General features: G+C 37.7%; 2 protein-coding genes across 2 annotated transcripts in view; one reads left to right on the top strand and one right to left on the bottom strand.

Moving 5' to 3' along the window:
- LOC121736517 overlaps positions 1-11,752 on the top strand; it is a 28,357-nt gene extending 16,605 nt beyond the window's left edge. The window contains exons 18-34 of the mRNA XM_042127765.1: positions 640-847; positions 2,476-2,567; positions 3,206-3,333; positions 4,047-4,142; positions 4,277-4,356; positions 4,610-4,746; positions 5,103-5,267; positions 5,683-5,755; positions 5,973-6,135; positions 6,646-6,703; positions 6,791-7,010; positions 8,011-8,151; positions 8,431-8,492; positions 8,730-8,863; positions 9,311-9,381; positions 11,030-11,154; positions 11,512-11,752. Of these exons, the coding sequence (XP_041983699.1) occupies positions 640-847; positions 2,476-2,567; positions 3,206-3,333; positions 4,047-4,142; positions 4,277-4,356; positions 4,610-4,746; positions 5,103-5,267; positions 5,683-5,755; positions 5,973-6,135; positions 6,646-6,703; positions 6,791-7,010; positions 8,011-8,151; positions 8,431-8,492; positions 8,730-8,863; positions 9,311-9,381; positions 11,030-11,154; positions 11,512-11,647 (2,089 nt within the window). The 3' untranslated portion in view covers positions 11,648-11,752. The remainder of the gene's footprint in view (positions 1-639; positions 848-2,475; positions 2,568-3,205; positions 3,334-4,046; positions 4,143-4,276; positions 4,357-4,609; positions 4,747-5,102; positions 5,268-5,682; positions 5,756-5,972; positions 6,136-6,645; positions 6,704-6,790; positions 7,011-8,010; positions 8,152-8,430; positions 8,493-8,729; positions 8,864-9,310; positions 9,382-11,029; positions 11,155-11,511) is intronic.
- A 6,381-nt stretch (positions 11,753-18,133) lies between these two features.
- Positions 18,134-23,528, bottom strand: LOC121739902. The gene is made up of 8 exons (XM_042132504.1): positions 23,292-23,528; positions 22,903-23,000; positions 22,397-22,765; positions 21,147-21,277; positions 19,997-20,087; positions 19,428-19,516; positions 18,272-18,463; positions 18,134-18,225 (listed from the first exon to the last, which is right to left on the bottom strand). The coding sequence occupies exons 1-7, from the start codon at positions 23,426-23,428 to the stop codon at positions 18,281-18,283; spliced, it is 1,098 nt and encodes a 365-aa protein (XP_041988438.1). The 5' UTR covers positions 23,429-23,528; the 3' UTR covers positions 18,134-18,225; positions 18,272-18,280.
- Positions 23,529-25,075: the final 1,547 nt, after the last annotated feature.

The raw sequence follows: 25,075 nt of genomic DNA, 5'->3' as shown, positions 1-25,075 counted from the left end.
AAATAAGATTGAAAGGAAATTTAAAACATACTCAGAGGTCAATTGTCCGCCGATGATGACGTCACAGCGAAACTTTAAAAATTTATTGAGAAAAAACTAGCCAATGAATTTCAAAATTATTTAATTTATATTCTTAAAATACCCTATTTTAACGAACAAAAAAATATAAAAAGTACATGTGATTTTTTTTGGACAATGCCCATTATTTGTATTGATGTTAAGGCTCCTAGTTACTTGTTCAGGCGCAGTAGAAACCTTAAAGCAGGGCCCGATCTAAGGGGAGTGAGCCGGACATTTGCCCAGAGCGGCAAAAATTAGGGGTGGCATTGACTAAAATCGTATCATCCAACCTAGCCATTAGCCATCCACGGTCCACCTCTCAAGTTTCAGAATTTTAGATTCCAACCTACTTCAGGTTGCAAGTATAGGAAATATTCAAGACTTATTTTACTTAATTATCCCCCCCCTTTACCCCCAAAAATAGCTCATTACTTAAGTATATGGTTTTCTATATGCAATGTAAAGGGCGGCGAAAATGATCTTTGCTAGATCGGGCCCTGCTTGAAGCCTTGTTCACTAAAAAACCTCTCGGCTTCTGCTGTGTCAAAACAAGATGAACGTCAAGTGAACCCTGGTTAGTCAAGGTCTGATGCGCGCTCGTATCCGCGGTGCGCGGTCCGCCCGGGGTGACGTGTTGGTATTCCTGGACGCGCACTGCGAAGCCAGCGCGGACTGGCTGCGGCCGCTGCTGCAGCGCATCCGGCACAAGCGCGACGTCGCCGTCACGCCGCTCATTGACGTCATAGACCAGACCACCTTCGAACTGCAGGCCGCACCCAACTTTCAGGTCTCCAGCTGATCCTAACTCGACTAACATTGGTATCGGATTTGCTAGACTGAATTAATATGTATTAACACGATACTAATTCCATAGTGGTGTAGAGTGAAAGAAAGAGTATAATCGAGTATTACGATTTACGATGATCAGTGCCGTAAACAGTCTTTTTTGCGCCCTGTGCGAGCTTTTACAACTGCGCCCTTGCTTTTTTAGATATTATATTACCCAAAGCAATGATAGGTCTATTTTACTGTTGGAATCTTGCTCTAGGGGCGCAGCGGGAACTATTATCGGGAGCAAACCGAAAAAATAAAACTCCTGCCTGGTTTGGCCATTTTTGCGGCCCCCCCAGAGTCTACGCCCTGTGCCTGGGCACCGGTGGCACCGCCCTATTTACGGCACTGACGATGATGTATATTTTAGTACCTACCCCAAATCTTTCTCGAGCCCCAATTACCTATAACTAATGTTAACTGTATCCATAGACCATAATCATAACACATCTTTTAACGCGGTTACTTATAATTTATCATCTCCATAGGTTTTAAGAAATCAACAAGTGTGGAGTTTAACTCGAAATAAAGGCAACGAATGTCCCAGACGCCAATAGACGGCAGGGTTTACGATAACGTAAACCCTGAGCTTGACTAAAAGTCATTGGTTTCATTAGCTTTTGTTGCTTATTGTTACCTACACTTTTTAAAATTTATGTAGCTTATTTTAGGTCTTACTTTGTGTTCGTCATGATTTGATGTTTGATATGTTAGATTTAACTTAAACTTATAATACACTAGTGGAAGCTTGTAATTGGCATATCGCTGTGTAGGTACTTAACATGTATCTTACTGTTGTCTTAAAATGCTGTAATTTTCCTAAGAAAATAAATGAATTATGAGCAGAATTCTACAATAAATCGCAAAATGTGCAACAGTAATAAATAATAGAAATGCTACAAATGATATAAACAGTAGCGCGTGTATAATTTGATATCAATTGATTGAGCTATTACAGAAGAACAATGGATTGTCGGAAACAGATTGTAGCCACATCAATCGTAACTGTAAAACGGCATTTCAATGGCGTATGTTGTTTTATTTGCATTCTTTTCATAATGTGCCATATTTACAACTTGTAATCTTGTTATGTTTGTAAAATAAAGCAGTAAAGAATAAACATTTTTAAACCTGCATCATACTTTTACGAGACCAAATTGAATATACTTACTTATCTTTTGGTTCTGTAGACTGTAGTCATAGAAACTCTTATAATTGTATGGAAATTGTGTGTTCTGTTCATTTATTTCAGGGATCTTCTTCTATTAACTACTAAATAATAGCACATTTCCTTCTAACTCTTGAGTGCATGTTGGATGTTACTACGAGTAGTTCATATTAATATAGTTTAGTTGTTAATTTCATTGATAATTAAAAAAAAGTAGTGGTAATGAAATAGTAGATGCGAGTTAAATCATAGAAATATTGTTTATTCAGCAGCTTTACTGGCAGTAAAAATGTCCCTTAGATGATAAAACAAGAAATCTTCCTTCGTTTTTAAGAAAATTAACTTAATTACTTCTCTGTATCAGCAGAAACTATTCATACCTTAAAAAATTAATATGTATTATGTGGTGTTTGTAGGTGGGTGGCTTTACGTTTATGGGCCATTTTACGTGGATCGACGTGCCAGAGAGAGAAAAGAAACGTCGCGGCTCAGACATAGCGCCCACTTGGTAAGAAAAATCTGAATAACTAACTCCACCTTATAATAAAGTCTACACCATAAAGTTAATATACCTAGCGGAATAGAGCAACAATATCGAGCTGTCAAACGAAACCGAAATTGGTTTCATCTGTGTGTAAAAATATGTGTACGTATACACTTACACAAGCATGATTGAACATGATTTCTATGAGATTAAATTGTCAACGTGCGACACGTACCGACTGGACGTCAAAAAAAGAGTGCTGCTGTGTGCACGCAGTGTTACTGATAGTGACATCTCTCTTGCTCAGGCCTTTGTTTCTCTATTCCGCTAGGTATATTAAAAGTTTATGGTGTAGACTTTATTATAAGGTGGAGTTGTGACTGTACTACGACACCTAGCGGTTGCCACAGAAAAAGGTGAGAGGGGAGGCATTTAATCAATTTTTTTTTTATTTTTACCTCACCTTCAAGACTATTGTGAGATATACTAATATGTTAAAATAATCTGCGCCCCCCCCCCCCCCCCCCCCTCCCTATATAGAATCCTGGCTACGTCCATGATTCGTGTCCTTAAATAAGATCTCTATGACTTAACAATTAACATGTTAACATAATTAAAAAGCTCTATTAATTTTTGTTGCAATAATTAAATATTGTTTACAGGTCGCCAACGATGGCGGGCGGTCTGTTCGCGATCAGTCGGCAGTATTTCTGGGAGGTGGGCTCCTACGACGAGCAGATGGGCGGCTGGGGCGGCGAGAACCTCGAGATGTCCTTCCGGATATGGCAGTGTAAGTGTTAAATGCATATTAATGTTATAAATCTGAAGAGTTTGTTTCTTTTAACGCGCTCATCTCAGCAACTACTGGTCCGATTTGAAAAATTATTGTAAGTATAGTGATAATATATTATATAATATATTATATAATATATTATATTATCACGCTAAGACTAAAAGGAGCGAATAAACACAGGAAAATGTGGAAAAAACTGGAAAATTAATAAATTTGAAAGGGCTTATCTGACGAACTACTGGTTTTTTATGTTATTTGGCACAGATAAAAAGTAGACCACTTAAAGGATCATATGCTATTTTTGTGGGGTAATTTGTCTGTGAAATTCCTAATTTAAGGGCGAAGCCGCGCGGAACGTCTAGTTACTAGATGACGCCCGCAACTACGTTCTGCCAAATACGTTTATCTCGCGGGAACCGTACATTTTTCCAGGATAAAATGTATACTATGTCCCTTTCCCGGGACTCAAAGTATTCCCATGCCATTACAGCAAAATCGGTTCAGTGTTATGGGCGTGAAGAGTTAACAGACAGACAGACGGACAGGCAGACACGAAGCGACATGAAGCTAGCGGGGGAATTTCATAGTGTTCCTTGCGACGCGCTATTTGCTGAAAATTCATGTCGTCCCGACTCCCGTCTAAACTTAGCATAAAAGTACTTCTAAAGATTGGAATAGCAATTTTACCAAAATGTTGTTTTATTTTTCAGGTGGTGGTACTTTAGAGACAATACCGTGCTCACGTGTCGGCCACGTGTTCCGCAGTTTCCATCCGTACGGGCTACCAGCTAATACGGATACGCACGGTGAGAAATAGATGTATTTTTTCAAAAGATTTCCTTAAAAATCTACATTAATGTAGATTTTTTGCCGTAAAACAAATAATTATTTGTTTGTAAGTATGTTTAACTTTCTGAGTGAAAAAAATTTTACTTGACAGGAATCAACACGGCTCGCATGGCGGAGGTGTGGATGGACGATTACGCTGAACTGTTTTACCTGCACCGACCCGACCTTAGGGTATTCATTTTTTATATTTAGCTCAAATAAGGACTAACAACGATCCCACCGCTGCCACCAATGACACAGCATTTATTGGTGGCAGCGGTAGGATCACAGGTCTGATCACTGATCAGACGCAAGATTTTAGAAATGAACTATGTTTGTAAGTACTACGTAATATTTACTGTCTCTAAAACACGTATTATATTTTCAAATAATAACACTAAAGCATAAAGCAATTATAACAAGATATGACTTCAATTTGTTTTAGAAAAGTCCAAAGATCGGTGACGTCACTCACCGCCGCGTGCTCCGCGAAAAGCTCAAGTGTAAAAGCTTCCAGTGGTACCTCGACAATGTGTACCGAGAGAAGTTCGTACCCGTAAGGGACGTATTTGGATTTGGAAGGTGACTATTTCCATATTCATGTAATGGCTTTAGACATCTTGATCTTGCTTCAATGTTTATATTTTGCTGTCTAGGCTTTGTATCTTAGAGATTATTGTAGGCCTGGAGACGACTAAAGGTACATACAAGTTGAAAGCCGGCTACATGAAGTGGCAGCAGATGACGTGTCGTCGCGACACTACTGGTTTCTATGTATTTCTATGAAACACCCTCACTGTTCGAGGATTCACATCATTTCATACAACGAATTTAAACATGCGGCGCGTACGGCGCGTGCATGCTGACAAATGTGCGATCACCTTTATTTAGCAGAATCGATCTAGAACTTTGCGACGTTGATAACCCTGATTTCTCAGGTTCAAGAACCCGTCGACGAGCATGTGCATCGACACACTACAGCATGACGGCGACTCCGCCCCCCTGGGCGTGTACCCGTGCCACACCCGCCTCGAGCCCACGCAGCACTTTGCTCTGTCGTTACGAGGCGAGCTGCGAGACGAGGAGCGCTGCGCTGAGCCGCGGTACGTATGATGATGATGATGAAGAGTTGACACTTATAATAATAAAGGGATTCAATATAATGATCACCATGAAATGCTTCGATATAAAATCATTTTACTGTGGACGTGAATAAGTAAAGGTGAAACCCGCACTAAGCGACACTGCGCTGCAGCGTAACGACGCGACACATGACGGCTAAATATTCTTCGTATGAAGTCCTTATAACTAAGCCGCACTTAACGACAGCGAAACTACGTGACACAAAACGTCAGCGCTATGGAACGTGATGTGTCGCGTGTCACATAATTATATTGTTACACTTATGAAAAAATATCTAGCAAAGAAATAGCGGCTTCTTGAGTTAGCTGGATCCGTGTAATCATATAAATGTGTGCCTTATTATGCGAAAGGAGCTAAACAAGTGATTTATTACAGACGTTCGCCGAGTGGCGCAGACAGCGCCCAGCAGGTGGTGATGGTCAACTGTCATGGCCGCCAGCGAGGGCAGGTTAGTTGAGTCATTAAACTTTACTTACTAAAATAATAATCGTGGGATGGTGCGATCAATGTCTAATTCTAGACATTTTTAACACGTTACCCCTGGTAAGCAACAAAAAAATGTAGAGCGAGCTGCACGCATTGTCGTTTAACATGTGAGCCCTTAAATCAGTCAGCCTCTCATTCGAACCACGTTCCGTAAGTAAGTATACTTATGAACTTTCCAGAAGTGGCGGTACTTGGACTCCTCACAGCTGCAGCACGTAGACAGCGGGATGTGTCTCACAAGCGGCGGGCGAGCGGGCGATCTGCTGAGCATCGCGCCCTGCCTCGCCACGCCCCTCCAGCTGTGGCACATTGACTACTCCGAGCAGAATGACTTTAGGCTGGGTATGTACCATCAAGGAAATTTATTCCTAGGCAGTTAACGGACCTACGTCGTTTGGTCGGCTTATGTCAATTCAATCTGTCGGATGGGTTTACATAACGCGACCAAATTACTCAGGTCCGCCATCTGCCTAGGAATCAACTTCTCTGAATGTATTGATCCATTATTGGGAGGAGTCTATATCACGCCGACTCCGAAGAATTATAAGAGAAGTTGTGGGGAAGAGCGGGGTGTAGTTGAGCAGTTGGGCGTGGCGTCGTTGGGCAATTGGGCGTGGCCACGCACCCGCTCAATAATTTCTGCCACTTATGCGGTCATATAGTCCGTCAAGAAAGTGAAGAAATTATAAAGTGGCAACATCGTAGTGTCATCCCTTTTTTCTTAGATTGATTTGAAAGGGATGACATTACGATGTTGCCACTTTTTAATTTCTTCACTTTCTTGACGGACTATACCTAAAGAAATTATTTTATCATAAGTATATTTTTAAACTTTGTTATACTTTGTTTTAGATGAGTCGTTAAAACCAAGTGAGCAAGAAATACGTCTGAAAAAACTTCGCGGGCAGAGGTATGTTCTTATTTTATAGAGAATGTAATGTTGTCTATAACATTTTATTATTTTTAAACCGGTATAAAGATAATTACAAATTTTTAGGCGTATCGCCCGCTCGCTCAAATCTGTCACTGAGCAAAATATAATAGCCACTCCAAAGAAACGAAAAGTGAAGAACAAGTTTATATTGAAGATGATACGGCAAGTGAACGGCTCTGAAGACCATCTGGAGGCCGATATATACTGCCAGCACAAGCGGCTGTACCCCAACAACACCTTAGTGAGAGATCTCGTGAAGATGCTCAACGCTAAGAACATAAAGGTACCATCGAGGAAATTGATTCCTAGGCAGTTGACGGACCTACGTAATTTGGTCGGCTTATGTCAATGCGATGTTAGCTGTGATCTGTCGGATGGGTTTGACTCAACGCGACCAAATTACTTAGGTCCGCCATCTGCCTAGGAATCAACTTCTCTAATAGTACGTACCCAACACATAAGTACTACTTAATCAAAATGTAAAAATAAAGTGCCACCGTCTGATTGTGGGTTGGCAATAAGGACCCGTCTGGTTACTGATCTACCATGTCCTCTGATACGTAACCCGCCCCGCTCTGTCCTGCACCAAAGAGACCGAAATCTAAAAAATAATCTAAAACTGCGCCTTCCCCTTAAAGTGGGTACTGACTACTGACCAACGTTACGCAAGTTGTAATGTAACTTATTACAAAGCGAGCATTCGTGCAGTCAATACATCGTGTTAGGCTTTGTCCACACTTGATCATTTTCGCGTATTAGATCTCCGTCGCGTAGCATCGAAGCGTATCATGTTTGCCAGTGCGGGCGAAAATGATCGCGATCATGATACACTTAGTATCATGATACACCCCTCGCTATGAACCGCGTATTTGATACGTGTCGTATCGGATACGCGTATCATGATCGACAGAAGATCTAGTGTGGACGCACTTTGATGTCTACGCTCTGGGAGTTCTTGACAGAATGAATCAACGAGGATTGGCGAGACGATACGCGATCAAGATACGGTATCTATATTCCATAAGTGTGGGCGTGGTTTTTGACCAAACTGTGGCTCACGCGATAAAAGATACGCTATGGTCAAAATAGGCGTCCACGCTTAGGATACGCATACTCGATACTATCGGGCACTACGGATACAGTTATTACACAGCGAGCACGAATGCTCGCTGTGTTATAAGTTACATAACACCTTTACATTTCGTCGAGCGTTCTGCGCCGTCAATACAGTCGGGTGAAGCTAGAAATGATTATTTTTTAATTATTTAAGTTTAAAATCACAGGTGATAAACAACGGGCGTGTGTTCGAGCACAGTGCGGTACGTCCGCTGACGGCACGGGAGCGGCAGCAGGAGGAACGAGACAAGGCGCTGCGAGCGAGACTACCGGCGACCGAGAGAGACAGAGCGACCACTGAGAAAGTGGTCTGTATAGTTTTCTTTTAGCAAATAAGTAAAGATACAATTTACATAACGAGATGAGGTCCAGTGCTGCATACATTAGTTTATTTTCATAAGTGATAACTACAGATAGGTATGATTAAGCCCAAAACCGATATGTGTGTATGTCCGTAATAAGCATAGCCAAGAATTTATTTCATCGGTTCGAGAATATTCCTGCTTGTTGCTTTATGCTGACGGGATTTTCCTAAAATCCTCTATTTTTTAACATGACACTGGTTAAATCTAACTTTATGTCTTTAGCAGCTGATAAAGTCATGGAAGGAAGTACCGCATACGACTGAACCACCCAGAACTAAAGAACTGTAAGTTTTACTTCAATTAATTAGTTAGTCAAAATTCATCTTTCTCTTATGATGTATGGAAGGCTCGATTAAATGCGTCCGCGCGCGAGCGGTTCAGTCACTACACCGCGAAATTATGGCGGGCGCCCGCTTTTTAAATGACTCGTTATTTCCAATTGCTTGTGGTCTCGTGGTGTAGCGCCCAAACCGCTCGTTCGCGCGGACCTACATGAATCGAGCCTAATTTTATGTTACCAGAAAAACTATACCAGATGATTCAACGTCGAAAGAGGAGACGTCTCATGAGGACATTTCAAATGTGGTCCTGACGGCGTCCACAGAAACAGCAATAAAGACGGCCGAAAAAGAGAGTGGCGAAAACTGGCCATTCGGTGAGACCCTCAAAAGTATATTTTAATTGAAAGAAAACATTACATTAATCATATTTTGGGGATCAACCAAAACTATATTTTTTTTAATGAAATAAGGGGGCAAACGAGCAAACGGGTCACCTGATGGAAAGCAACTTCCGTCGCCCATGGACACTCGCAGCATCAGAAGAGCCGCAGGTGCGTTGCCGGCCTTTTAAGAGGGAATAGGGTAATAGGGGAGGGTAGGGATGGGAAGGGAAGGGAAGGGAATAGGGTAAGGGATTGGGCCTCCGGTAAACTCACTCACTCGGCGAAACACAGCGCAAGCGCTGTTTCACGCCGGTTTTCTGTTCAAGTGAATTTTGGTTGGAAGCGCTTGTTTATTTACATATTTTCTATGTGCTTTTTACATTTAAATAAAACATCGCTGCTATATTTTCATAACTCATGTGAAATCTTTTTTTGCAGAAGTAACCTACTTGCGTGACGGAAAACCGCGACAGCTACACTCGAACGAAGCACATCGACTGTTCCAAAAGGTACGTAGTATTCTAAATTTCTAACGTATGTATTATTTTACTTGTATTGCAAATGTAACGCCTCCGTTGTTAACCCTTTAACCGCCCAGCTTAAAATCAATTGTCGTGCCTCTAGCGCCGGCACCATAAATCGAAAAATGTATACCTGCAACAAATAGTGATGTGCAATACTTATTTTTTCGATGTCGATAATTTATTTCTAAAAAGTATAAACTGATATCTAGTATTTGTAAGTAAATATACAACGCTGGCAAAACATTAGATAAAAACAACTTGAATAGTGAAGTGACATAATTCACGATATTTGTTATTACATATTTTCAAATAATATTAATTTCATAGTTTTCACGGTTTAAATAATTGAGTTGTTTAAATATATATAACCTACTACAAATATAGATTTTCAATAGTATATCGATATCCCATACCCTTTACACGCATACAATTTCATCAGATACATAGGAAAGACACAGACAGATAGGAAAGCGCTACTTTGTAATTTATTGTAATTTTATTTCTAATTTAAGTAGGTATCCACTACAATCACATTTATCGATAGCATCATCATAAGAACAACACTAGTGGAAATTTCTAGAAGGCGGCACTCGCTTATGACGTCAGAAGCGGTCGTCTTTTTCCGACCGTGGCGCAGAGTGTGTTGACAACATTCGATTCTAAATATGCAGGCTAGGGATGGAAATCGTCAATTCAATCACTGAAATTTTTATACTATATTTATTATAAATTAAGTAAAACAAACACGTTTATTTGTTCAGTAACCATTGCTTTATTTGTTTTATAATAAATTAGATAGTAAAAACAGAAATGTTTTAATTTATGTGGATTTTTGTATCAGTAAATCATTGCTTATGTCCCGTCCCTACTGTCGGATTTTTCCGACTCGGGCGTTGGACATCAATACACTTTTCTAAGAATATTTTCGGTAATTTATTTAACTTTAGAAAATTGTAAATGATTACTTCGTTAACTATTTACCAAGTATAAATATTATTTTAATATAATACAGTGCTATCAAACAAAAAAGGCAGATTAACCGAGTAGTGGTACTGGTCGTAAATATCCGACCTTGGCGAAATGGGCACGAAAATATTTGTCGGATTATTCCGACCTTGGCGGCTAAAGGGTTAAAAGCGTGTCACTTGACTCGGAGGTCGTGGGTTCGATCCCTCGTTGGAAACATTTCCAAGTTTGGTTAGAACAATGCAGACTGATCACCTAATTGTCTGACAACTAAGATGATGGGTGATGATAAAAAAAAATGGGCATGTCAAATGATGGGCAAAAAGTCGGTTCTGCGCCTGATCTCTCGCTAGTGTGAGTGTCAGTCTTCCGACCCACTGGGTTTTAAGAGTAAATTAATAGAGAGTCCTCTTACGCACACACTTGGGCACTATAAAATTACTCCTGCGGGCTACTTACTATAAATTATCTGTTGTGCTATTTATTTATATCCGAAACGTAACATCTTCACCATGGTTGTCTTCTATGCTGATGTAGGTGTTGTGTCTTTACTTCTCGACAAATTTAATGCTGCATGTTGCAACACATGTAAAAAACACTACACAGTTTTTATTAGTATGAGTATTTCCTCCTTATAAATACTACTCAAAATTTTCTTTATCTCAAGGTGGAGCACACAGACGATAGTCCGAGTGAGGCCCCCGGAAAGTTGATCGTGCGCAGTAATCTCACCTTAGACCTTGACGACTTGTTAGGTCTTGGAAAGAAAAGTAAAGTCGAGGATGACATAGAGTAAGTATCGTGTATGTTTGCCGTCTGGTTTTGTATGGCTGTGAAACACTGACCTCCATTATACAAGTACGCGTACTTGTATAATGGAGGTCAGTGCTGTGAAAGGATAGAAAATAATTGAAATACTGATAGCTGTGTCAAGTGTTAAAATATGACGGTTTTTTTTTTTGTTCTATCTGTTACTTTGACAGAAACCAAGAAATTAAAAAATATGTTACCTGCAACTTTATTTGTGGAAATACTATTTTTTCTGTATTCGTATTTTTGACGCATTACAAGCTTTGTGGGGAGTTTATAGGTAAACCTCATTAAGATTAATATAACAATGTTCTCTGATAAAAAAGTGTATCATTACAGGAATTTGATTGAGGACATATCCGTTCCCAATGTTACGGAGCCGCACAGCGAGGAGAATACCACGGCGATCGCCAAACAAGCCGCTAACGAGTCTGAACAGTCCGGCTCGTGCTCCGGAAGTAAAGAAAACGATTAGTATAGCATCAATTGAGCAGAATTTAACGGTTTCTACTAAAGGTTTCCGACTGTAGCGCCACAATAAACAAAGTACAGTGCTCCCAAAGTGATATCGCGCATAGAAATTTTCGTAATTTTTCGGCAACGGTCGTATTTCCCGATGAATCACGGCCGCCACCATAAAGTTAATATACCTAGCGGAATAGAGCAACAATCTCGAGCTGTCAAACGAAACCAAAATTGGTTTTCATCTGTGTGAAAAATATGTGTACGTATACACTTACACATATATGATTGAACATGAATTCTATGAGATTAAATTGTCAACGTGCGGCACGTGCCGACTGGACGTCAAAAAAAGAATGCTGCTGTCATGTATCACACGTCTCTTTTTACCACGCAGTGTTACTGATAGTGACATCTCTCTTGCTCAGGCCTTTGTTTCTCTATTCCGCTAGGTATATTAACTTTATGGCCGCCACACGACGGCACCGCTCTTGGCGGAAACCACAAAAAGTTTTGCTTGATTTTTGACAACGTTTCTGTCAATATTCTTATATATGACAACAACATATCGGATTTTGGTGTGATTATTTACCTACGAACAGGGCTCGGAACCGGTATTTTTTTAACCAGGTTAAAGCGCTCTTTAAGCGGTTTTTGGATTTGTGTCCGCTCGGAGCGAAATCGAGATGCGAGCGGTATTGCTTCTGACATTAACCTGGTTAATTCCTCGCGGAAAGTAACTAGTGCAGTGATATCTTCTTTCCCTTTCTAGTGCACCATCTAATAGCCAGTAGGCCATTACTTGTTTATTTGTTTTGAATGTGTAGTAAAGTGTTCAGATCAGAATTTAGTTTGTTTGTGATTAAAAAGAATGGGTCGGAAAAAGTCTAATATCATCCATAAGGCCATAACTATTTTCAATTCAATAAAAATACTATTATAAAATATATCTAGCAAAAGAAACACATGTAAATACTTGATACCTGTTAAACTCCCTGTTTAAAAAAAACTAGCTTTTAAATCTAAATCAATACCGAAATCTATAGTACGACGAATACAAAACGGATATAATTTATTACTATGTAAAATGAAAAAAAACATAACATTAATAGCATACCAGGAATACTGATGGTCCGGGAGCTGTCAATCTCAAAAGTTCCCTCACTACACTACAACTGTATAACTGTGTACTACAACTGTATTTCGATGGAGTGGCGACACTATAATATTCTTGGGTATCGTTTGAAAATTAACGTCCTGCTTGACTTTAAGGCCCTTCCCCTACGGAGATTCCATAATTTACCATATTTAGAGCCTTATAAACTCATAAATTGAAAGCTACAAAGCTATAATAAAAAAATACAGCAATAATCTTCAGTATATATCAACATTCCTTTCCACGTTTTAAATTTTCTATTTTTGTTTATTATACTTATGATATGATTCGCTTGCTTTCAAAGTAAAACCAATTTAATGAAATTCAAGCATAAAACATTCAGCATCTCCGTAGTATTTACAAATGGCTTTTATTTGAAACACGCCAATAGATCGACAATATCATAAACTACATATTTCACGTTTTCATTTTTTTTAGGTCAATTTTGAACTAATGGCTCATTTTCATTGGTCGTTAACTCGTTCGTTATACAGCATGCGGGCAGTCCCCACAGCCGAGATAACGACCAATGAAAGTTACAAGTCGATACGTGTTCGTTACACCACCTGCTGGGATTGCCCGCATGCTTTATACCGACCGTGATATCGACCAATGAAATTCGTCGGTCGTTATACAGCATGCGGGCAGTCCCCACAGCCGAGATAACGACCAATGAAAGTTACAAGTCGATACGTGTTCGTTACACCACCTGCGGGGATTGCCCGCATGCTTTATACCGACCGTGATATCGACCAATGAAATTCGTCGGTCGATATACAGCTTGCGAGATGCGAGTTGCCACGTTTCCGACAGTTCCCAATGGCCGCCATACTACTGCAGAGATCTTGGAGATAATGCCTCACGAAATTGAGTGTCTTTTTTCTGAAGTCGTGTTTCTATTTTATTTAATAAGTAAATCTTCAAATAAGTCATTAGATAATCTAAAAAAATTATCATGATCTTCTACTGTATCATACTCCAAATGCAATTGTAACTCCTTACACAATGTTTCTGACGCGCCATGCCTGTTTCTATTTTTCAGTAAAGTTCGCACCCAAAATCTTTTTCTCTTCTCCTTCAGTGACGCCAATAGTTTCTTCTTCAATAAATCACAGACAGCAAAATTGCTCCGCGTAACATCAATTGTTGTTCCATGGCAAGAACGTCTGTAACTGGCGAAGAACACAGAGGTTCTCCCCAGCCCTGCGGGCCTTGTTGTGGCACGCGTTCCAGAAATCTCCCGCACCCCGCATGCGGGCCCTATCGACCAATGAAAATGAGCCATAAGATAAGTAAAAAAATAGGGTTTTGGTGCGACCTCGGCAACGCGGAAAATGTATGGTCAAAGTCGTTTGCTCGCGGGACGGCTTTAATCTTAGAAAAGAATAAATTCAACTAAAAAGCTAGTTTTTAAAAGGAGTGGGTGAGGATTGTAGTGTGTGTGAGTGGGCGAGGCGAGCGATATCGCGAACGGTTCTAACCGGTATTTTGAGCAGTGAGCGATTTTATTTTGCTCTTAGAACAAAACCAGAAATAATTTCGGTCCGTTCAGAGCGGAATCGAAATGAAAACGCTCTTTTGAAAATATATGGCGCTTCTCACGAACAGGATCGCGACAATTAACCAGGTTTCCGAGCCCTGCCTACGAATAATAATAACTAAGGGAAAGTAACTCCGTCAAAAAACATGCTCCACAATACTTGCCAAAAAAGTGTACCTTAGGTACACATTTCAATAGATTTGCAATATTTAGGTGACCTTGAGCGGTACTAGGCTGACGTTACATCATACATGACAGATCAAAAAGAAACCAAATTTAAAACGGTAATAGTATGGGAGTTACGATTCCTTAGTTTTTATTATTCGTAGTTATTTACTGTATGTGCTAGTAGCGAACTACAATCCGCCCTTTGCGTAATATTCCTATATTCATACTTAGATGTGAAGTTTCAAGTTTCAACTGACTAGATTTTTGTTTGCTCAAACGTAGGCTCAAAACATATCTTGACGTGTTTACTTAAGTTTTATGTGTATAATTAAAATAAATTGTAATAATATTATTTAAAGCTCTCCTAGCACAAAATATTTTTGTAAGTAGCTTAGTAAAATAATAGCGCGTCTATTCACAAGTTCCATGGTGCTAATAATCGTATAGATAATGTATTTATGTGAAATATATTAGATGTGCTAGATAACGAATATATTGTAGTGAAATCGTGCATATAGTTTTGTTTCGTTTCACGGTTTGTTTCAAATATGTCATTTGTTTGTTAAGGGTTGATTTAGACCGCAACGCGACGCGTAGATACGCATTTCTAAATTAGTATGGATTTGACAGATTCGCAAGACGTCTGACGCAATTGAAATCTGTCAAATCCATACAAATTTAGAAATGCATCTACGCGTCGCGTTGCGGTCTGAATTGACCCTTAGTCTGGTCGCGAAGCACTTAGATTTTGTATGAATCCGTCCTCTATTAGTAATATTGTACCTGTGGGCAACTAAAAGTATTGGCGCAGTTCTTATTTTTATCTCTGTACAAAATGAGTCAAAGTTGATGGAAAAATAATGCATCAGTTATTGTATGAATATTATTTCATTTATTCGTTAATGAATTCACTGAAAACATGTTTTATATTATATTCACTGTGATTGGTTTTAAGTGAACAATTTCGTCAAAAAACTGTTTTGCAACTTTTTTGTGCCTGTGTTTTAAAAAATATAATTTGAGCTAATTTTGTGTACAATGTGTCCTGACACCGGTGTCTGATCCTTTAATGTCATGATCTATGGCATATTTTATTGATAAATTGGCTCTCAATTTTTTTTCTCTCTCTCACGGTTGTAAAATCGCAGCCATTTTAGATTTTCTCGGGCTTTCTCATGTAAAAATCCTAAGAAGATAAAAAAGGTCTTATTTGATACTTACACAGGCATGTTATAAATTTGGTGGAATTAAACATAGAAAAACCAACGTTTAAGGAAAAAAAATTATGTATTTTTTAATTAAATGGCTTTTTGTCAAAAATCTAGCTATAATTAAACCAGTTATTTTTTATTTTAAAAAGATAGAGGTGTCATCTTAAATAAATTCCTTTACTTCTATGCTCTAAGTCAGACAGTTTTGAAGTTAATAGAAAATATTGGTCAGATAAGTATGAGAGCCAATTTTTTTCTCAAAAGTTGGAGAAAAAATATTTTTGAAAGCCAATTTGTCAATAAAGTATGCATTAAAGGATCAGACACCGGTATCGGGACTCACTGTATATATTTTATACGAATGGTGCAATAAATTGAAGACTGAAATTTTGTTTTAATATTTATTAGTTAAGGTATTTTGATTCACATAAAAAAAAACGACAGGATCTTTAAAATAAAACTTAAGAGGATATAATGGAAAATATATTTGGTCCTTACATTTTACAACGAAATTTATTCATTAGAATAAATTTTATAGTATGTATGGCCTTATCTTAGCGAGTACCGAAAACGGTCACAATCAACATAATGTAATTAAACACCTTAAAAAGACTTAAGTAAAAAATTAGACAAAAACTTGAGAGATGTCAAGGGACACCCGGATGGAACGAAGTTATATAAAAAAACGCCATATATTGACGCCCAGGAATACTAACAACGACACTTGTGGAATTGTAATAAAATTTATTTAAACGTCCGGTAGATGTCGCTGTTTATTCTCAAAAACGGCATCTAGTTGACGCACGGTTACACAGGATAAGTATACTGCATAAAGTTAATATACCTAGCGGAATAGAGCAACAATCTCGAGCTGTCAAACGAAACCGAAATTGGTTTTCATCTATGTGAAAAATATGTGTATATATGTATACATTTACACAAGCATGATTGAACATGAATTCTATGAGATTAAATTGTCAACGTGCGGCACGTGCCGACTGGACGTCAAAAAAAGAGTGCTGCTGTCAGTGTTACTGATAGTGACATCTCTCTTGCTCAGGCCTTTGTTTCTCTATTCCGCTAGGTATATTAACTTTATGGTATACTTATTGAGATTTGAGTGGTACTAAGTACCACTTAAATCTCAATATACTTATCAACGCCATCTGCCCCTACCCCTACTGCCACTACTTCTACTAAAAAAAGTGTCGAGGTCAAGTGTCGTTCCGTCTAGCCTCCTTTCGCAACGCCGAACTATAAAGTTAATATATAGTCCGTCAAGAAAGTGAAGAAATTAAAAAGTGGCAACATCGTAGTGTCATCCCTTTTTTCTTAGATTGATTTGAAAGGGATAACACCACGATGTTGCCACTTTTTAATTTCTTCACTTTCTTGACAGACTATACCTAGCGGAATAGAGCAACAATCTCGAGCTGTCAAACGACACCGAAATGGTTTACTTCTGTGTGTAAAAATTTGTGTACCTACATAATTATATACACTTACATAAGCATTCGATTGAATATGAAAATATGAATAGGCATGATGACTATTTTTTTCTTCTTTTTGATTAAAAGGACCATTCAAAAGTAGAAACATCGGTGAAAGAATTACTCTGCTTAGCTTAAAAACTTTCCAAGATATCACAATTCAAAAATCTAATAAAATAAACCTTGTAGAAATGCTCCATACAAAGTGCTACGAAAGTATGACGTCACTCTTTCGTAGTTTGTACGCATCGAGAGAGAAGTTTGTTCGATAGGTATATTTTATATTGCGTTTATGAAAGTGGTTTCATAACAAATGTTGCTTCAAATTGCATAAGTTATCGAATGATAAATAAATATTTGGTTAATTTATGTAAAAAAATCGACTTATCTAACTTTGAAGGCTCATAACAAAAAAAAATACAAAAGTTATGAGGCTGAAATTTTGGAAATACTTATTTTTTAACCATTGTAAATCTTTATCTTATTTAAAAAATCTGCTAATCTTTGATATCATCATCCCTATTCTATGAGATTAAATTGTCAACGTGCCAATAAGTGCCGACTGGACGTCAAGAAAAGTGTTCTGCTGTCATGTATCACGCGTCTCTTGTTACCACGCAGTGTTACTGATAGTGACATCTCGCTTGCTCAGGCCTTTGTTTCTCTATTCTGCTAGGTATACATATTTAAACTTTATGCGCCGAACGCGCGATAAGGAACTTCGTTCCAAAAATATTATATCTTTACTCTTTAGAGTTAAGTACTTTAGACACTTTATATTAGTTTCAAACGAAATAACAAATAAAATTAGATGTGAATTATTCTTTCAACATCGTATACAATAAAATATATAACACATACTTAAAATTTTCATTTTTCGGTTAAACTTAATGCATACTACATAAAAATTTGAGCATTCTAACAAAAATAGACTTTTATTCACTTATCGCTAATTTTAGGAACAATTCAGTCTGTTTGATAGGCGTATACTGGTCTTATAATGCTAAATGCGAGTACATATTATTTGCAATTTACGACTAAAAGGTAAAAACTATGAAAACGTAGATTTTTTTGTTCAACTTTAATATCGTTGGTAATTTTGTACGAGCCTGCCCCTACCTCTGCCGCCTAACTGATTGTGGTCGACTCTTCTGTACAGCCCTAAATTGGAGCCGGCCACGAACTCGTCGAGTGGCAGCAGCCCTACGTCCCTCGTCGGGTACTCGTCGTAGCTGCCCACGTCCGACGTAAAACTACGTTCAGGCTGCAAAAATTATATCGTTAAAAATTATAAAATGGATTCCACTTTTAAATCGTAAATTTTGTAAAACATAATTTTATATCCAGTATGCCCGCGACACAAAGGCCAAAACGTGTTTGTGGCCTGCGTAAAAAAAGGTTGAGTACCACTGGTTACGAACGACCAGCAACTATGGAGTTTAGGTTGCGGTTGCTTTAGGAGAAGGATACTTTCTATCGGCCGATAGTTTGGTCGGGTTGGGCTGTTAGCGCGCACACTACGCCAACTAAACAGTTGGATTGGTGATGAGTGCAGACTAGACAACAGTCGGCCGATTGCTCTCGCACGGTTCCATTATTAGACAACTTTTTAATTTGTAGGTAATCGGAAAGGAATCGCGGTTCTCGCGATGATCTCGACGATTCGGATTACTGTCGAGTCGGTCGACTAACAACCGGAGCAATGTGCGCGCGTGGAAGAAACGCAGTCTAAAGGAGCTCAGCGTGCCGGGGCTCATCGCAAAAATCCGCCTCCATACAATTTGTATGGAAGCGGAAATCCGCTGCGCCCCGACACAGTGTGCGATACGCGCATCCGCTTCCATACAAATTGTATGGAGGCGGATTTTTGCGATGAGTCCCGGCACGCTGGGCCCCGGCACGGCCCGTCTCAGTGTGCTCACTCCTTTAGGTTGCGTTTAAGATCCAATCAGAATCGTTGCGCTGAGCAAGGTCACGTCAATGAAGCGATTCTATTGGTCTATTCTCGGCAGCGGGCTTAGCAGTTAAAATCAAGAACTGCTTATTCGTTACTTATACATAACCCGTCGATTGTGGGAAAAGGAGACACAATAGATATTCTATTGTGTCTCGCTCACCGGTGAGCGTATGGGGCTTAATGAATTAATGTCAAAATACATTTGCTCTTTTTAATTGTTATCAACATGTTCGGCTGTTTTTGCTGTAATATTTTCAAGATTTTAACTAACCTTCTTTTTTTGTGTGAACAGCCTCACGTTCATTTTGGAGTTCATGAGGTTTTGCAGGATATTGGGGCTCAATGTTTCGATAGTAAACCCTGAAATAGCAATAATAAAACCCGTAATAAAACTTTTAATTAGCAATAAGTATATAATATATTATATATTTTTTTAAATATATGAAATAATGTATGAAAAACATATTGTAATCACTAATCATACTTAGCTATGGTATACTCAAGGGACGAAAGTTGTTAATTTATATCCATTGGGAAACGTGAACAAATGCTATTCCTAATAGCTTATGCATATTAAATCGTGTTGTTCTATTTTCTAACTAAAAATATAGCCGTAAGTTACACAGTCAATCTGGCATCAGTTTAGTCCATCAATCTGAGATTGACGCCAGAACCAGATTGATGACTAAAAAGTAAATAATAAAAAATTATTATCAGTCCATCAATCCGTGGGTTAGATGTTCAGTTTCGTGTCTATCTTTACCAGATTGATGGATCAATTGATGAGAAACTGAGCGTGTAACCTCTGACATACCTGGCTAAAAATGTATAATTATTTACCTGGCGGTAACGAAATTTCTATCTCGGAGGAGTGAGGTGCGTTGTGAGCCCCGTGCATAAAATCACTCGAGCATGTACTGTCAGCATCGGCCTACATACAATCTTACATGTGAAATAAGCTGCAGACAATAATAATATGGTTTACAGTGGCAAAGCCTTTTTAAAGGGGAAGTCAAAACCTAGGCTAGGGCTTCCTCTGAATTTCTACCTAGCCTATACCACAGTCCACAGAATACATATTAGTACAAGTACAGAAGAAACACTCCAAAAACCCGTTTAAAGAAATAACGACTCATGCTACGATAAATTTTAGAAAATAAAATAATCTTCTTTTTATTACTAATATAGCTACTAATAGCAAACTTTTTTTTATAGTAATAATCAAATTTTTCGTAAACCAACTTATATTTTATAATAGTTTTTTTTCGATTATTGTGCAGGAGCTGGTCAGGAATTTTTACAACTTAAACATACAAAGTAACTTGTTAAACACAAGTTACTTTGTATGTTTTGGTTTGTGTGAAATTAGTTTATTTGCAATGTTTATGTATTTTTTATCTTTTTTTGCATTTTCAAGTCTAAAATTAATTATTGAAATATTTCTTTGGCCTTTTTTTAATTGCTCATATTTATCAGATTTAGTAACGGTTCTGTCACAGCGGTTAGTTAAATGCGACGAAAAATCTTGCGCGTGCGTCACCTCCGCTTGTGAGTCCCTAGTGATTTGCCCCTCTTGGGGGGTACTTGCAGTTATACCTACACGCGTGAGTGGGACAGGCCTGCCTATATTTTCCTTAGTCTATGCCTATACATAGAGATTCGGATGACATTCTTTAAAGTTTAAAGTATATAACTAAGCTGATTTGCAAAGTACCATCAGAGGAATTCATTCATAGGCGTATGACAGATATATTTTATTTGGTTGGATTATAGCTTAACATAAACTAAATTACCTAGGTCTGCCATTTGTCTTTGAATGAATGAAATAAAAATTTGATTTCTCAGATAGTAGTTTATAATAAGTGAACCCACGCATTCCTTGCAGTGGCCGGCCAAAAGTAGTCAGTTCATAAACTAATTACGAATATGAAGTAAATATTATATTCTGTATGTATAAGAGATATATAATACTATATTATGTAATACTTACATTGAGTGAGACGGTGGATGGTGGATGGAAGAAGGCATGGCTAGCAAGATTTTGGCTGGGATGGCTAGCATTATCCCAGTCTCCACCAGGCCTTCCTTGCTTTTGGTGTAGCCCATCAATTACATCGCGATCTATAAATAAATATCTTGTTTTAAACTGACCATGCCCGGCTGGGGACACTACCCGCAGCAATATTAGATTTAATATTAAGGAGTATGCTTAGTATACGAATTTTACGAAACATTGTGAGGGTCTTGCGCCAAGATTGCTATTCAAAACTTAACTATAACACTTATTTGGACACAAGGTTTAATTGCAACAGGCTTTTTGTATAATTAATGAGGTTCAATTTTGAATCGCCATCCTTCGATCGCGGATTCTTGGAAATCTATTGTTCTCGCGGCCACTGTGGCCGCTTGGGAGTTAAAGCGTTAAAATACAGCGCCGCATCGCGTGGTCTCGGTGTGGTCTTCAAATCTGAATATCAATTCAGTTATTCTCGATAAAACGTCATTGGGATGAGTATGCTGTCACATCTCGCTCTTGCACAATTCAAGTGCATCACGACTCATGACTCACGCCACGAAAAAGACAGTTTGCGTAAAACTCGTAAAAGGGAGATTTACCCACTGATGTTAAATATTGAGACTGTAGATCTGCAGCAGCTTATTGGCAGCTTGTGGCGTCGGTGTATTTTTATATACCGACGCCACAATTCTAAGCAGAATATATTATCAAATAATATGTGGATCGAATTTCTGACTGTAAAGAATCTCAATCGAAATTTGTGTATAAACATTTGATATACTTTTGTGTTTAAACATAAGCCGGGAATTAAATGTACTCAAATAAAATAATTATTACGGTTTATTACAACTTAATGATAATAAATATACATTTTTATGTGACATAAACATATATTTATGCTACCATCACTAATATTTATAAATTATAACTATACTTATTGCAAAATATCACGTTAACATATTATTATGATTATTATCCTTTTTGTCCCTTTTGTAACTGAAAAAAAAGGAACCTTATGTAGAAAACTCATATAATACTGGACTTTTTCATATTGAGGGTTTGTGGATGAGGGCCAATAGCAGCTGTAGTGCTTTGAAATGCATCAATCATATGGCATTGACCATGGCTGTGATTAGAGAGTGTGACAAACTAGAGTAGCAGAAATTATGCACAAATAATAAAAATCCTATTTCAAAGTTATATTTTAGGTACAAAATACATACCCAACCAAACATTAACAGGGTTTATCCATGGCTCAGATCTCACAGTCTGCTGTAGATCTGGTGGCATACAATTATGTCCTATATACTCTTCTTCTATATTGAAGTCATAACTCTCTGGAATATTCTGTCGAGCTATATCCCCTAGTGCTGGTTCTGACTTAGCATCTTCATGCTCTTTGGCTGCCTTCAATAAGACCTCTAAGCGTTCATGTATGCAGGCTTTCTTTTTATTACTTTGTTGATTTTCTTCTTCAATAGACATAATTGTGTTTACATTTGGTTCAGATTTTGTAATAGTAGCAGGCCATATATTCACTGGTTCCAGCCATTGTTGAGATAAAGGATGTTTTGAGTCGCAGATTTCTTGTTCTAAGAATAATGATGTTAATGAAGAAAGCACTGTTATCATTAAAACAATTATAATTATGAGCAATTCAATTAGACCCTTTTGCATGGAGTGCAGCTTTTCAAGAGACAGTATAAGGATAAAATATTTTTTTGCATACCTTTTTCTGATTCAAAGAAAGCGACATTCAGAGGTTCTATCTCTGGACTTTCATCACGAACTTTATCAGTGATAATGTAAGTATCATTTAGTTTTGTTCTAAAAATATAAAAAATACAGGTACTGTATAACAAAAATTGCTAGTACTTAGTATTGATAGAAAAATTGCCTGTTTGTAATTTCAACATACAGCTTTTCATATAATTAACCTATAGCAGCCAACAGCTAGTTTTAAAAGATTGTAAACATATTAAATTTTGAACTATGTTAATATTGTGCAGTTTAAAAAGAGTGTTTTATTGTACTACTTATTATCTATTCTGTGGTTTTATGCATACTATGCAAATTTTTATAATTATCATAGCATTTAACCTTCCATACATATTTTACCTCAATGAAGTTGATAACTTTTCTTTTTGCTCTCTTTCCTTGCTGATAGGAGAATTCAGTTTCCAACAATTCTGTTTTCTATAAAACTTTAAATTGTAAATTGCTGTAAGATTTGCAGCTGTTTTACAGGAAGTCATTTTATTTGGTTTGTCTGTTGTGCTGATATAGTCGTGAATTTTTTGGTCCTCTATGGAGCCTATGAAGTTTAAAATTATTTTTAATATAGGTATTCAGATTCGATTTTACTTTGTATAGGTACCTATAGGGCATAGGCTATACCCATAGACATAATATATATTATGTCTATGGCTATACCCGATTACCCGTATTTCTTCACAGACTAGGTACGCACAGAGTACTTTATTATATACATTCTCTTTGATTTTAAACTGCAGGTACGGTAGGTACCTACTTAGGGATACCTACTATGTCGGGGCAATTTAATAGGCCACATTTGACAGTTCAACAAAATTGAGCCTGGTAGCCTTGTAACGACGCCATAAAAAAATAAATATTTTGTCATTGTTATTACTGCACAATTTATTCACTTTTTCTAATAACGATTACATATTTATTATAAACATAACCAATACGAGTTCTTTTACTATTTATTTTCACTGATAAACAATTTTTGACATAAAAAACAAATTATGATTTAAAGAACTGAACGTCGGTACAATGTTACGTCAGCTGACCTTTTTTCTTTTTAAACTCTAGGGATGTTACTCTAAAAATCGAAAGGGAATAAGTAGAATCAGATGCATTGATTAGTTGTAACGATATATCCCCATAAATTCATAACCACGTTGTGAAAAGTAACACATATTCATGTGAAATGAATAATGATAATACAAAATTTAACAGTTTTGATATTTCAAGTGAATAAATGCAATTTTTCTAGTAAATTATGTACTTGTCTTATTTTGCTCCTTGAATTTACAAAAGAAAAAGTAATAATAGGACAGGAATTCGTTTTTGGTTTTATAAATAACATAATAAATTCAAATATTTTATTTCAAGTCCGTATCGATTTATTCGTTTTGGTCGATGTTTTTAAGCAGCTTACCTCACTATGGAGATTATTCTGACAGATGTCAAATGTGGCCTATTATATTGCCCCGACTGTACCATTATTTTTTAACAAATTTTGAATTTGAAATCTGCTGTCTGCTTTTTTTTTAATTCGTTCCGGTCGGGCACTGATCTCCATTATACAAGTACGCTGGATCAGTATATAATAAAGTACTCTGTGGCTGGATCTATGATACCCACTTTTTTTTGTGCCATTCAGTGATTAAGGAAACGGATGGAAGTGACATAACTACAGAAAAGTGTGGCCGGCGCCATATTGCCAAGAACTAAACATGGCGGTCTATAGTGATGGGACACTCGGTTGATATTTGTCGAGGATATCGATAAACTAAGATGTTTTATGTGAGCGTCCTATCATATTATATATTATAATATTGATATCAAAAATGATTTTTTTTTAATAATATTATCCCTTTAACTGTTGACCACGCTCTAGGAGCTCGATGTCAAAAATGCGCGCATCTGTGGACCGCGCTCCTGGAGCTCGATTATCACCTTCGTGTTTTATTTTAACCACAGTATATCGTAAACTATATCTTTACCGCTCTAACTTGCACAAAATGTACGTAATATAACAAAGACGGGCTATAGTCACTTCTAATGGCTCTAAAACACACGACGATTGCTAGAAGTTTCAAACTTGACCCTTGTCTTAAAATCGCGCGCGTACTGACGAGTTTTGTTTTTTGTAA

The sequence above is a fragment of the Aricia agestis genome, chromosome 2 (genome assembly GCF_905147365.1).
Source record: "Aricia agestis chromosome 2, ilAriAges1.1, whole genome shotgun sequence".
Classification (NCBI taxonomy): Eukaryota; Metazoa; Arthropoda; class Insecta; order Lepidoptera; family Lycaenidae; genus Aricia; species Aricia agestis.
Note: the sequence above shows the minus strand (reverse complement) of the source record. Positions and strands in the feature narration are given on the sequence as shown.